At 40.2% G+C, this 15,661-nt stretch overlaps 1 protein-coding gene across 1 annotated transcript in view; it reads right to left on the bottom strand.

Moving 5' to 3' along the window:
* The window catches only part of MARCHF11 (membrane associated ring-CH-type finger 11), a 32,460-nt gene extending 19,227 nt beyond the window's left edge, over window positions 1-13,233 (bottom strand). Inside the window, exons 1-2 of the mRNA XM_058030266.1 lie at window positions 12,964-13,233; window positions 11,859-12,014 (exon numbers count right to left, since the gene is read on the bottom strand). Coding sequence (XP_057886249.1) covers window positions 11,859-12,014; window positions 12,964-13,233 — 426 coding nt within the window. The remainder of the gene's footprint in view (window positions 1-11,858; window positions 12,015-12,963) is intronic.
* Between the last annotated feature and the right edge of the window lie 2,428 nt (window positions 13,234-15,661).

Here is a 15,661-nt window from a genome sequence, read left to right as displayed (position 1 = left end):
TCTCTCAAATACCAAAAGCACCAAAAAGAATGAAAGATAAGTACATGCTGTTAATATGGAAAATAGATTTATGGAAAAATCTCTTACTGTTCTGCAATTGTAATTTTTTAAGTTTATTACTATAAACACAGTCACATTTTGTTGTTTCTAGACAGTAGTCCCCCCTTTACGTTCATTAATTATATATGATGGAGCTACTGGTCTTCTTTTCAGAACAGGAGCTCATAAGATTGTTCTGCCTTACAGTCAGCACAGTTTCTGCATTCCTTACCAATATTAACAGTAACAGTTGAGCTCTGAACTAATTTAGGACACTCTTAGAAAAACACCTGAGGGGTCCCCTAGCATATAAGCCCTGAAACAACTTGCTAGCCACTTGAAAAAAATTAAAGCAATTAGGAAGAAATTCTTTATTCAGAGGGTGGTGAAGCACTGGTTAAAGGCCAGATTAGATGGGATCCTAAGCAACCTCATCTACTGAGCGGCATTCCTGCCCATGGCATTCCTGCCCGTGGCATGGGGGATTGGAACTACAAGGTCCTTAAGGTCCCTTCCAACCCAAACCTTTCTATGATCCTATGATTCTTTTTCACCTCTCTGAATGGATAGAAACAGGGAAGTAGATCTTCAATAGGCCCTGGTTCTGCCACTGTAGTCAGACAAAAATTTCTTGATTTCCAGAGTTTGCGGGCAACTCATCCTTGCATGGATGATGTCTAATGAAAAAGCAGGGAAGCATCTCCATCTCAGATGGAATTTTCACCTACTCCTTAGACTGGTAAATATCAAGCCTGTGAGCTGAGAAAGTGCAGGATATTTAAGACTGGTGACTGCAGACAGAGGTAATGGAACATGTCTCAGGGCTGTGAAACAGGTAGTGTAAGATCTCATGGCTCAAAGCACTCAAAGAGGTAAATGGCTTAGACATCTAGTAAAGAGAGGACCTAATACTCTTCTTCAGGTATGTTTGTCCAGTCAGGCCTGACTGACTTAGTAACTTATGCAGATCCAACTCTGAATTACAGAAAACTGACTGTGAATCACTACCATAAACTATACCAAAAACAATCATTTAAGTGGCCAGTATACTGACATCAGACTGTTTTTTGCTATGCTGTACTGAAGAGAACTGTTTCTCTTGTATTAGCCTTAACTCATAGAGGATTTTAAGGGACAAGCAAGATTGAAGTAATGCATCATTTCTCCAGTCAGGGAACTTGGAATGAAGTGTTGAACAGGAAAAGTTAGTATTTTAGTGACTGTGAAAACAAGCCTAAGCAACTTTCCAACAGAAGAGCTTTTATGATGCCACTTTGTGAATGCCTGATCATGGTCCACCAAAATGAAGCTGCCCAGACTCTCAACCAACAAGATAACCAAGTCCAGTGGTGGAATCGGCCAGCAGGAAGTTAAGTAGCTGCAACTTTGGACCCACATCCTTCAGAAATGCTGATGGCCACAGTCAGTCTGAACAGTTGGATTGCTGTCTTCCAGCACACACAGGAGTCTTCTGAAAATGCTTTTCCTTTAGTAATGAAAATAAACATGAGATGTGCAAATTAACCATCTCTTTGGAGGCATGAAAATTCATGCATGAACTTGAGTTTGTAAATAAAAGTTAGTTTTCTAAAGTAATTTTCTTTTTCTTATCATAAAACATATTTTACAAAACTCTCTTCCCCAACAAGAGAGACAACAGGAAAGACAGGGAGGGAGCCTTTATTGGGGAGTACAGTGATAGGATGATGTTTAGCAACTTTAAACTAAAAGAGAGTAGGTTTAGATTAGATATCAGGAAAAAATTCTTTGCAGTGAGAGAGGTGAGACATTGGAACAGGTTGCCCAGAGAAGTGGTGATGAAAACAGAGAGTGACCCTGGGACAAAGACATGGCTTCTTATTCACACTTCAGATGTGCTAACGCAGGATTATAGGATATAGCACTGCAGAAATTCTAGATTATTTTTAAGTAAACAGGTTGGAAGCCTGTATCTCTGAACCTAAACAAGGAAGGAAGAACTTTGAAGGTTATCTTGAGGACCTGATGCATGAGAGTTGTACAATGAAGACAAAAACTCACTTGTGTCACATGATGACCACCAAGACATCTGGAAGTTCTTAAACTACTGAAACTTCTTTCTATTCTAAAACAATCTAGACTAGAAGACTGAAGTCCATAGATCTTGTAGGTTTAATTGCTGGGGCTAAGTTCACAGCAATTGTATCAGTGACATCTACAAAAGCAGGAGGGTAAAGCTCAGAGGAAAGAGAAGCTTTTAAAATTCCAGCAGCCATAAATACTTCCCACTGAGCACACAATAGATTTTCCACAAATTTCTGAACACAGTCAAGTACATGGCATCAATTCTTAGTGGAGAAACTCTGAACTAGGCACATTTCCATAGAACCAACAGCAATTTTACATATTTTCTAGATTTTTAACCAAGGCTATAAGAAAAAAAGAGCAGTAGAAGTAGAGAATTTTGAAATCCCAGAGATTATAGGATCATAGAATTTTAAAGTTGCTAAAGATTTCTAAGATCATCAAGTACAATCATTGACCTAGCACAATTCCTTTCAGCACTAAACCATATTCCCAAGTGCCACATCCACATGCCTTTTGAACACTTCTAGACATGATGATTTCACCACTTCCCTGGGCAGTCTGTTTCAATGCCTCACCATTTCAATGAGGCAATTTTTGCTAATCTCCAATCAAACCTCCCTGGGCACAACTTGAGGCCATTTCCTCTTGTCCTATTGCTTGTTCTTCACTTGGGATAGAGGCCAAATCCACCTCACCAACACCTCCTTTCAGGTAGTTGTAGAGAGTGATGATGCACCCATGAATGCAATTCTAGAAGATGTATTTGAAGGTCCCTCTGTTTACACTAGGTAGTGGAGTATATGAAGATATTTTCTGTAAATTTGACAGATATCAGAAAAGCATCTGTTACTAATCTAATTTCTATTTAGTGCAAGCATCCAGAAGGCAATGAGATGATATGCAGGGCTCTGTAAATGGTGGGTGAGGAGGAAGTGACCCTCTTTATGAAGTCTCGGGAGGATTTTAGGTCAGCTTGTACATTCAAATACCATCTAAGTGTCCTTTTAGGGAGGTGACATCGAATGATTTGAGCTTAAAATGACTTTTACGGTCAGTAAAAACAGCAGCTATGTGAAGGAACAGTGCTCTAGGTGCAGGAGAAGGATGAAAGTGTGAGTCTCCCATAGTCTATTTCTGTTATTCTGATGTGACTCAGGGAGCTCACATCAGCTGTTACACCCATTCCTTCAACTAAAATTTGTCCAACTACTCTACTCCTATGAAAGAGCAGCCCTGAAACAGATGCAGACTTTAGTCACTCAAGGAGGAACACAATGTGCTGGGAGTAGCCACAAGCTCTAGTAGATTGTAAATTGCAGATTGCTCAGATAAAGCAAGGAGAGATACATAAAGTGTTCCATTAAGATGTAGACTCTCAGTCTGTCTGTTTTTGCCCATAGAGCAGAGGGAGCCTCCTTAGCATGAAAAAAGAGAAGGCATATTGAAGTTTACTCTCATTTTCTTCAGTTACAGATTCCTGGCTGGCAGTGTCACAGAATTTGCTTTTTCTAAAATATTTGTAGTGCTTGGAATAATATGCTTCCAGTGTTAGAAGAATAGTTAAATGTACATAAAGCTAGCTAGCATTTGATCTTGATGACAAGGTACATGACTATGTGAAACTGCTAAGGAATTATTTTATTATATCTGTTCTTTAGCCATGAAAGATGAGAAAAATGAGCCTTAGCTTAGGAAATAGCCCCCATCCACTAATATGGCTTGTGAGGGTAACAGTATGGTATATTCCTGTACTGGGAATATGGTCATTACAGAACTGACAAAGTTTAATGCTGCCCTGAAGGGAAGACACTGCCAGAAAAATATGCAAAAATGGGACACATGCACACTAATAGAGTAGGGAGTAAGGAAACAGCATGTGGCCAAGAATGAGAATACTCATTCTCCACGAGCTTCACTGAAATGTAAACAAAAGAAGAAGAAAAATAAAAGAAGAAATAAAAGTAAATAAAAAGGAAATTTGAAATAAATTTTAAAAAGAAGCAAAGAACCCCATGGCAAAAGAGTCATGCAGGCAAAACGCACAATGAGGGTGCTCTGACTCAGACAAGTACTTCAAAGGAAGTGAGGTCAAAGCGTTCCTTTACTGTTGCACTGTAGCCACAAAAGCAGGCAGGGGCTATTCTCTGCGCACTGCTGAACCAATAAGAAAGAGTCTTCAGAGTGAATATCAAACATCCAATTTGAATCTATACATGGGACAAAATTTTTTTTAAAATACAAGTGCAATAGGTGCAAAAGCTGTCTCCCCAGTACAGCAAATTAAGAAAGAAGTAAGTTGGCATGACTGCCAGTCATTGGGATGAAGTGCTAAAGACTTCAGTGAGAATGGACCAACATTCAAAACCAAGAAGTATTAAACGTAAATTTCAAAATTAATTTAATAAAATCTTCTTTGACTAATTTCAGTTGTGGATAACACTACAAGGACACTTCAGAGACTGGTAGAGAAGTCAACATGTATTGACAGTACTTGGTGCTCAGAGCAGGCTACTTGCACTGCCAAACTGGCGTAAGGTAAGGAATTATGGACACACAGTATGAAAGCAGTACACCATCATGTATTAACAATTTTTCGTATTAAGAAATAGAAGAAGTCTGCTGAAACAACCACTTCTTGGTTTCAGTATTTTTCCACTAATCTCTGTTGACAGGAATTAAAGACTTAAATAATAAGGATTTTTGACATATGACAAAAAGACAAACATTTGTATTGTGAAAACTCAGAAATCTTTGATCACTAAACAAACTTCTAGCAGATCAAGCCGTTGGGAAAACACCCAAGCACAGAAAATGACAAAAAAACCAGTAATACAAAGGTTTGTAAATGCAGGTCTGACGCCATATCTTAAGCCTTGCATTGTTATTCTTAGCATTTCAAATGGCAGCACTTATGTATAGGCAGCAACCCTGATTCCCATTGACATCCTTTTCTACTTTTGGATGTTTTTTTATAATGAAGTCTGTTGCAAATATGTAATTTATGCTTATATTTCCAGCAATAACTGTAATTAGATATATTTCCTCTGAAAAACAACCTGCCTCTGTTTCCCATGCAAGTCATTCTGCCCCATGAAAATCGTAGGCTGAAGGAATCTAACTTTTTTTCCTTGACATATTTAACCCACTATTTAATATAACAAGATAATGCCACTCTTTAAATCTATATTATATATCTTACCACTAAATCAGTAGGACACTTGTAATTAAAAAATTATTTCCAAGAACCATTCACAGTTTACATTGCACTGTTTTTTTCACACTATTCTAGCAGTCAAACTGCCTTGAGCACAAACTACACATCTCACAAAATAAAAACAGAAAGCAATTGAAATTTAATAAGCTGCGGAAAATAAAAGTGTAATGTATGAGGGGCACACACCCAAATACTTTTAATACTATTATTTTTTTAAAGTAGGCTCTGGTTTTTTTTCTTTTGTATTTTACTTGATTACCTTAGGATATGCTTAGAAGTCTGACAGAATTGCTTAACTGTTTGATTTTCTCTGTAATCCCCCATATTTCTTCCCGATGGCTTCAGCTCCCACTTGATGTGTCCTCTGACCTCTTAAGATGAATTTAATTTCTTCTCATAACTTACAAATATGCTTCAAAGGAATATCAAAGTCAATATCTAGTATTTTGTTATTAGTTCTTCTCTATCCCTACCCAAATCTCACTGTGATGATAGAATCAGTTCCTTTGTTCAACTACTGTTCTTTATTTTTTCATGACTTTCAGATCATTGGTACTTATGATATTGTTCCATCCCCTGTTCTCTCTCGCCTCATTAATTATCATTTAGATCCATATTTTTAAAGTTTCTAAAGCTTTTTTCTTCTTTTCCACTGTAATGTCCACTTTGCACTCCTTCAGCTCTGTATGTTAGCAGCCAAATATTCAGCTCCTACTGTGCTAGCAGTGCACCAGTGGCCTGCTTACTTGCTCTGTGAAAAATGTGCTCTCTCATCTGAATGGCCAACCAAATATTTTTCTCAAGCTAAACTGACTTCTGTCTCCACACCTTTTTACCACTTTTATTTGCCAGTTCTCTACTCCTTTTATTTCCAAGTCTTTCTTTGCATTAATGACAAGAAAACAAAGAAAATATAACATGAAATTCATTGTCCCATCAGAATTTTCTCTTTGATGCCTTCAATTTTTTTGCGTTTCTGTTTTTAAGTTGATGTCCTTGCTTTTATACTCTCCGTACTCTGCACCATTGGCACTTGCTTACACAATTCTCTTTTTCAGTCCCTCATTTGCCTTCAGATCTTTAACAGAAAGTAAACATAAAATGTATTTTGTCTTTCCCATCACAGAAAAAACCCCAACTGCCCTCTCCAACAGCTCTGCTATCCTTTTGTTTCTTAACTCATTAAGCATGATACTTAGAACTGATCATAATCACAATCTACCCAGTGCAGTCACTGAGCTGACTGTGAGTATATCAGATTAAAAGGTTTATCCAGTCTAGTAAATTCTCCCTAGAAGTGGCCAAAAGATGCTTACAAAAAAGAAAAAAAGTGTGAGAAGTACAGGTACTGTATCTATGCTGATGACTGACATCTAGTTTTCTGTTTCAGATTTCTCTCTCCTGTCAAAACTAAAGAATTAGTCTGCTTCTACCACTTTTTGTATGGATTTTATCATTCAATTAGGGTCATTAAAATCTCTAGGATTTTCATGTCCCAGCCCTATAGTTTTATCGCTCCAAAACATGAATTTGTTCTTGGGATGATCCTTAATTTATCAGGAATTATCTTAAATTTCAATACATATTTGGATCCTCCTGTTCTCAATATTTCTAAAGCTTGCATGTGCTTTCTATGTAGCATATCTAAGTCTATTCATATGTTAAAAATTATTTCTCATCATCACTTTTGTCTTATGTCTCAATTAACGTAACACATATTTTAAGCTCATGACAAAAGTAATCTTCTCAGCAAGTACAAAACTGCTTCAAGTACAATTCCTTTTATTCCACTACTTTGACCATGTTACTGGCCTACTTTCTCCACTATGATGGACTCTCTTCTCCATTACATGAAATTAAAAAGACTTTATTTGATTTTTTTAAGTCCTTCCAGGCATTTATTGATGTATTAATTACCTTCTAATGACTACTCAGGCATTGAATCTCGCTTCCATTTAGTTCATGATACCTGTCTCAGCCAAGTATTTTATTTTCCAACAGCCCTTGCATAGTGCCTTCATATTCAAAGGGTGCTTGCAAAGCTTCATTATTTTCTTTTTAAGAGGTCTCTTAAAATACATCTCATTTGAGATGCCAAAAACTGAATTATAGTTAGAAATGGCTAGTGTACCAGGGGTCTCGGTACCAGGGCCAGTGTACCATAGATTTGTTCCTTATCTCTTTTTCAAATTTCTTTGTAAATTGTCCAATATTGGAACAATTCTTTTTGTTCTTTTTTGTCCACTGACATATGGAACAGCACAGTATTCTTCTGGATCTTCAGTACAGGAAGAGACATTAATAGATTGTCCTTAGTACATTGTGCAGTTTAGAACGCGTAATTGAAGATTTCAGCCTTTCCCCTTTTTAGCTCTGCCTAGAAGAACTTAATGCTGTCATCCAGCTGAGCATAGTCATCCACAAAAACTTCTATTAAACATTTACAATTTTTTCTGGACACTGACCTCCATACTGAAGTAGCTGAAAAACTTGACTTTTGCACTTTTTAGTGTAACACACATTCACATACCTGCAGTCTGCTATGCAGTTTTGCTCATGCTTACCTAGTTGATGCCGGTGAGCTTTCTCAAATGAGTGAGGATTATGCACATTAACAAAATTTGGAAAAGTGAAACCTCACCTTTTGAAAAGTACCACCTTATCTTTTTTCTTTTTTAAGAAATCAGGCCTAACAAGTAAGAATTTACTTATTTAAATAAGTTTGGTGATTTTACTGGTATCAGAAAAAGTTTTAACTGCCTCACAATTAGGTTTTAAATTAGCACATCCATCTACTGTATAACTTTTGGAATAGGTCCATTTCACCAAAGTACCAGAATATAATGTTTTAATGAACAGGATTTATCAAACACCTAATGTAACACCATTTTATGACAGACTACACTAACAGTCTAGAAAAGGCTTCTCTCTTAATATCTTTACTACTCACTTATAGAAGTGACAGGTTTTAGTACCAAAGTATATATTCTCAACCTTTGCATTATTCTATTCCACTTTTAAACATCAATTCTCAATCTTACAAGAGCACTGATATTCTTTAATACACATTCATACTTAAGTGCAAGTCTAGTAAACTAATCTCCTGACAGCATAAAAACTACATAGCACCAATAAAAATAAAACAATGTGTTTATACTTCTTTTAGAAATATATTTCCATATATTTCCTTTAGGAAGGAAATATGTACAAATTATAACCTTATAATGAACTAATAAAAATATTTCTTTTTGCACTTTTTTGTTTTTTGTTAATCTCAGTTATAATTCTAAATTAGTTTAATTTCCAAGTCACACATTTGAAGTTTCTCTCTCATTTTTAAGTATTTTCAAACCTCCCTGCCCAAAGCAGTTTTTATTCCAGCTTCCCTCATTATAGTTTGAGGGGCAGTAAGAGAATTTCCTAGTTATTAACATAGCCTAGCCTATTATTGGATCAAATTCCACCCTGCCAATGGAGCAAGTCCAGCAACATGAACACGTTTTCATTAATGGACTAGTACAAGATACATCTTTCTGATATGGTCCTAAGAGGGATACTGAAAAAATTCCAAATCTCTGTTATACATCATATCAAATGTCATCAACTTGTTTGTGTGCTCATCTTCCACTGCTAGCCCATGAGTTAATTTGGGGTTTTGTTTGTGTTTTAGGGTTTATTCCCATAATAAAATCTATGTGTTTCCAGGATTAGATTCTTAAAGGTGAATTATGTAGTAGCTGCTGAATCTGGAACTGGAACACTGACACTGGAAGAATTTCTATCAAAACAGAAATATTCTGTTTCTTGAATGTACTGCCCCAGGAGATGCACCCTTGGAGATAACTTTGCCTTCCATGAAGCAATGGAAACCACAGAACATGTTAGATATTAAATGGAATATTCACATCTATTCCAATGTTCTGAACGAAAACAAAGGAAAATCTTTCTTAAGTCTCTACACATTGTTACATTCCTTAAATACATGAGGTGAAAGCAAACCTGAAGAGCTGATGTAGATCTGCACAGACCTGAGAGTAAATAGACCAGGCTTGCATAGACCTGGCACAGATCTGCATTCACCTGAGAAAAAGCATTTTTTGTTAATAGCACCAGTTTTCTCTCCTATGACACTGCCCACAAAGTTCTAATAAGTAAAAGACTGGTAGAGACAATTCTGGGAAGATGGACTGAGGCGGACTAGTGGTTGTTGACAGAGTAAACTACTCCTGTCCAAATACTGTATCTAATGTGATGCAAGAAGTCCTGCCTTTTTGGGAACTTATAAGTACATTCACTACTTCAGCTGACGATGTTTTAAAATCCTTCTGTATTGAAATGGTCTTGCCCTTAGCTTTTTGCTAAAACTAACCAAAAAGTTACCTTAAAACAAGCAATTGTGTAGTGTAGAAAATGACTCAGAACCTGTCCAAAAGTTTAAGCCAAGCCAGTGGCTAAAAGCAGCAAATATTATTACAGTCAAGAGTATGGGGGAGTGAGTAAGCGCATTTTAAGACTGATTCCCCTTATAAAATTACACAGATGACTGCAGTTTGAGACTTCCTTTCAGGTTCTGTTACTACAAGACAAACATTCTGTGCAGGAGACTGAGAAAGGTACTACTGTGTTTCCTCAAAGACATGGGTTGATCTTTTGAGTGTCAGGAATTTGACCTCAGGATTGTATGTCCAACTTATTATTTGAGATGTAACTCCATGAAACCTTTCTGTATGCTATTTTGTTTAGAAAGAGAGGACAGACTTAAATAACTTACCTAAATAATGAAAGACAGGGTGAAGAATAAATAAAGAATTAAGCTATTTAATGAGAAATATAAATCCGTTTTCTGTCCCTCCTGCCCCTACCCCCAAAAAAATAAGAAAAAAACAGTGACGACTAATGCAATGAGTGGCATTTAACTTTTGTCTCTTCAGTTTCTTTTTACATCCTTTGTAAGCTTGGCCAAACTTTGTTGCCTACTGCATCATCTACTGACTCTTCCTTGCTTCTCTTTTCCACAGTTGTTCTTCAAATTTGGGCTTGATTCTGCTGTCCACAGACAGGTGTCTAATGACTTTTCAAATGTCCTTTAATATTCACTTGGCCTCCATCTGCAGTTCCAGAGCGCCTCACAAGTTCTGTCATATCTGCTATTCTGTGTACACATTTTGGCTACCTTAGGACATCTCAAATAGTACTAGATGCCTCTTTGCAGGCAACTGTGTCATGTCTTTGCTGTCTCACAATGATTTTCAGATACTATAATTGCAAACTATTGCTATTGTAATCTTTGCTAGGAAAAGGATGAGATTGCTGTGGAGATGCAAGAAATAAAGACTTTTTAAAAGGTTAAAAAAAGCCAAAAGTATTAAACCCCATGCCAAACCATGCCTGTGTAGAAACAGAATCTGCCACCTTCATTTTCTGGAATGTCTTACAAATCCTTTACTTTTTAACATCATAAAGATTCTATCCAGGAAAGCTTACCAAAAACCTTTCCTTTGAGAATTTATAAAGCAAAAAAATTGAAGTCCACTGGCTCTGAAAGTACTTGCCCATAATCTGAACAACTGTAAGCAAATACTCCAGATATTCTGCATCCAAGGAATGCTTATCACGTTCACATAACTGCCATTACCACCCAACCATGTCTTTTCTATAAAACTCCAATCAAACACAGGCACAGAAAAATGACCCGAGTGCTCTGGCCTTTGAGAGCTCCATCATCTCTGAGCTCCTAGGATCAAAACTAAAAAAAGATACAATTATCTTACTAAATGTGTTCCTCAGATGTTATAAAATATAATTTCCAAGATGGAATTTAAAGTCCCTAAAGAATTCTGGTATGCACAGTGGTATTAAGGCTTCCCTAAGAGATCTGGTGGAGCTTTGAGTTTCTCCCCCCACCTCTCCCTGAACATGCTACCACTACAATGCTCTAACTTCCCTCTCATGTTCTGATGCTGCTGAAATGGAGCTCTGGAAAATGCTACTGCACATTTCAGCTTCTGAAACAGCTTCTGGAGGACAGAACTTTAAGAGTGTTCTACTGCTCTGAATTGTGCCAGGACTGAAAAGTCACCTCCTTTTACATTTCTACACTTGATGAATACGCAGACAACAGAAGCTTTCGTCACCTCTCCCTTCTGGATCCCAAGTTGAAGAAAGAACAAAATCAACCTTTGAGTGAGCCTTGAACAAACAATAAAGACATTTTTAAAGTTTAGGAAGTTAATCTGGGAGATCCAAGTTTTCTGTCACATCTCAGCATGATTTAACTACTTACAGAATTTACCAACCTCTAAAAACCATTTCTACAGCAAATCAAAAACCAGAAGAACATAACAGAACCAAATCACTACACATTTTAATATGTAACTGTTCTTAAAAACCAACTTCAAGTGGGTGCAAGTGCTAGCTGGTGAGGCATATAGGATCTTCTGCTGCATTTTCCAAAAACCTTGGAAGTAAAAGTAAGAATAATTTTGTTTAAAAAAAAAAGACTGAAAAGACATACTTTTTTTTTAAAAGAACAAATTACCTGACAAGGCTTTTTCATTTTAATGGCTATAACATGGTATCTGTAACAGCAGAGTTCACAGGTCCATGACCCTCTTTCACTTATCCACTTTAAGAGGCAAAGCTGATGCGTGTATCGTACCGAGCCATCGCAGCGGCAAGGGTTTAACAATTCACCCTGGAAAGGCAATACAGAAACGTCAACTTTAAAGGAACCTTTCACATACATGTACACTCAATACCAAAATCTTTAGGGGGTCTGTTACAATGACTTGGTCTCAATTTCACTATCTGGAAAAGCATGTATTTTTGGCTATGAAATACTCAAAAATGTAACTGTCTTAAAAATACCTAGCTGCTTCTTCTGATAAAAGCCAGAGAGCTGTCTACACATGTTCATGTACCTGTGTGAAACAACTGAAATATTACCTTGCATTAAACAACAGTACCATTAGCCATTTAAAATACCTCAAAAGATACCAAAAGTGGTTGGATACTTTTCTGCAACAGCTATTTGAAGTCATCACTTAGAAAGAAATGTGTGATGTCACAATTCCAAGAGAGCCTTACTCTTGGAGCATGGCTCTGCGCTGTCCAGCTAGCCAGCTGTCAGAGAGGACCTTAAATAATGTAAGTAAGCACTTCCCCCAGTAGTTTCTGTATTATATAAATCAGCTGTTCTCTTCTTTCCAACTCCAAGACAAGCTATAAAATGCTAGTTACAGATCCATCGCTGATATTATGCCCAGTAACGTCACGACAGAGATGATACTTGGAGGTCTTCTCAGCATTACCTGTAAGCTAACACTCTCATTTTAAAGTCTAACAGAAACCTGAGAAATCCGTACTGTGTAGAGTCCCTCGGAGGTGAACCAGGGAGCGGGAGCGCCAGAGGACACCCAGCGTGCGAGCCAGACACGGCAAAATCCCTGAATTCCCCCAAAGCTTTGCGCCGGCTCGGGTTCGCCCCAGGCTTTTGCCAGAGCCCGCCCGCACAGCGGCAGCCGGGGAGGGCGATTCCAGCCGGGGAGCGCCGCCGAGATCAGCACCAGGGACAGGGCTCGACCCCGAGCCGAGGGCGCGAAGGTGTGCGGGGCTCGGCCGCCCGCCCCCGGCGCTGTGCTCACCTGCTCGGGGCCCTGGAAGCAGATCTTGCAGATGGGGCCGGCCCCGCCGCCGTGGCCGCCGCTGCCGCTCTCGCTGCTGCTGCACACCGAGCGCGTCTCGGGCTTGTCGCCGCCGGCGGCCCCGTTCTCCGAGCCGCCGCTCCGGCCCTCGCCCTCCTCGGGGGTGTCCCCGCTCGCCTCCCCCGCCCCGGCCGGCAGCTCCAGCGGGGCGGCGGCGGCTCGCGGCGGCTCTCCGGCAGGGAGCACGACGCTCCCGGAGGCGCAGCTCATGCCCCGGGGCACCCGCTCCCCCGGGGCGGGGACGGCCCGCAGCGGCGGATGGCGGCGGCCCGGGGGCGGTCGGGGCTGCCGGCGGCCGGGAAGGTGACCCGGCGGGCGGGCGCGGCCGCTCCCTCACGGCCGGCGCTGTGCGAGGAGCGGCGCGCGGGGCCGCGGGCGGCGGGGCGGGGCGGGGCGGGCGGCACGCGCGGGGGGACGGAGCGAGGGAGGGACGGAGCGAGGGAGAGAGGGAGGCGAGGGTCCGGCACCGGGCACCGGGCACCGGCACCGCCGCCCCCGCTGCGCTCCGGGAAAGCCGCCGCCCTCGCCAGCGCCCTGGCGCCTGCCCAGCCGGGCGGAATCCCTGCCCCTTTCCGGGACGAGAATCCCTGCCTGCTCTCCCGCCCGCCCCCGGCGTTCCTGCCCTCAGCACCGGCTTCCCCCGCACCCCGGCGGCCGCGGCCCCTGCCCCGCCCCGCGGGCACTGCCTTCCTTCCCTGCCCTTCCCTGCCCTGCCCTTCGGGGCCGCCTCCTGGCCCCGCTCCCGGCGCCCTGTGCTCAGGGGGCTCCTCAACCGCGGGCCCCAGCGCCGAGGGATGCGGCCCTTCAGGGGACACCGACAGATCTTCCTACTTTATCGGGGGTTTGGCTGCAGGATGTTACAGAACGAATAGTCAACAGTTGTTCTTTGGGTGCGAAACAGTAGCTCTCCCAGTCTTCTGTGGCTGCCTTTTATTTTTTCCTTTAATTCATTACATCACCTCATTTTCAAAATTAAATCTGCTAAAAGCATAATGATCAAATACCTTCTAAAAAAAATCCTCAGCAGTTGGAAATTCTTTAAAGTTTGGCTGGGGCTGCTGAAGGAAAGTAGGTGTGAATTTCAGCATCAAGTATGACACCAGTGCACATTTGATCTCGTGAAGATGACAGCAACTGTCTGTGCAGGGAAGGAGAGAGAAATAAAACCTAAAAAAAAGAAACCAACCCAAAACAATTGCCAAGCCATATGCTTTTCCATAGCCACATTTAGATCCAAAGTGTGATGAAATCACACGCCTTCCTCATTGGCCGCTTATCTGTAGTCTCAAGACGAGGGAGTACCTGATGAGCTCAGCCAGAGCCTTCACTGGCTGCGTTGTGATCGTAGTGGCTTTCTCAGTGTGGATATTTTATCAGAAGACCGAAGCAGCACACAGAACCAAAGCAGAACTCCTCAGCCCACGATCTCACGGCATCGCATGGCTCTCAAGCTCTTCAGAGAGGCTTGCAGAGTAAATTCCAAACTCCTGGTCCAACCTTTCGGCCTGGCTGGAGACAAGCTCAGCAATGTGCTGTTGGCAGAAAAGCATCAGACCCGTATTGCAGGAGAGTGACATTCAAACCAGTTGGGGCAAAGTGCTGTTAAAGCAATTTCAGTCCCCCTAGAGTCTGCATCTATTATGGAGGCCATGCAACAGATGGACAAAAAACAACAATGCTATTTACAGTATTGCTCTAAAAAAAATGCATATGCAGAGGTTGACTTCTCAAGAAGTATCATTATATATATATTATATATTATATAAATATTATATATTTCTCATCAGCCACTAATTTCGATTCTCATGAAAATCTATTTTTCTGGCAGCTCTACATCAGCCAAGTCAGTGGTGGCCATTTAGCTTGGCATTACAGCAAGATGTTTCAATCCTAAAATCACAAGGTGGTTGTTAAGTAAGTAAATAGCATGGATTCGTCCAGATTTGAAAAGGTAAAGCCAAAAAAAAAATGGCACTTTGACAAAGACATTTTAATGAACAGCAAATGCTGTGGAGTTAGGAAATTCTCTACATATAATTTTTTCCACAGCAATATAATACCTGAAGGGGTTGGCAGAGAGGCTAAACAAAAGTGAAGACAGAACTAATCAAATAGATTAATTCTAAAGAAGGAAGTGGTAATCACAAAAAAATTATAGGAAAAAAAAAGGAAGTGTCAGAACAAACAGATGAGTCAAAAATACTGGGTAGAAGAGAATTAAAGCAAAACCAGAAGGAAAAGACAGTGGAACTAAAGGAGTGAAATGAGAAATGAATGCTAAAAAGTTGCTCAACCATATCTGAGTAATACAGCGTGCCCTTGCCATTTGCTGTATGTGGAGGTTTATGACATTTTTCTTTCTCTTCCTTTTGTTTGTCAGCAAAAGTTCAGCAAGTGACATGGCTTTTGGAAAGGCTATAAAAAGAAGATAAAAATGTCAACACAGAAATGGAATGACTTCTTAGTGACAGAAAAAGAAAGAAAAATGAGACTGTAGAGAATAATAGAGTGCTTTAAGAAGGTCAGTCTTTTCTACATAATCTTGCCTGAAATAAATGTATAACATGACTCTTAAAAGGAAATGCATCTGACATGAATCAGAATAATTTTTTTTCACACATATGTAATTATCTTGGAG

Source organism: Melospiza georgiana, chromosome 1 (assembly GCF_028018845.1).
Source record: "Melospiza georgiana isolate bMelGeo1 chromosome 1, bMelGeo1.pri, whole genome shotgun sequence".
Classification (NCBI taxonomy): domain Eukaryota; kingdom Metazoa; phylum Chordata; class Aves; order Passeriformes; family Passerellidae; genus Melospiza; species Melospiza georgiana.
The sequence above is the reverse complement of the archived record's forward strand: the minus strand, read 5'-3'. Positions and strand labels throughout refer to the sequence as shown.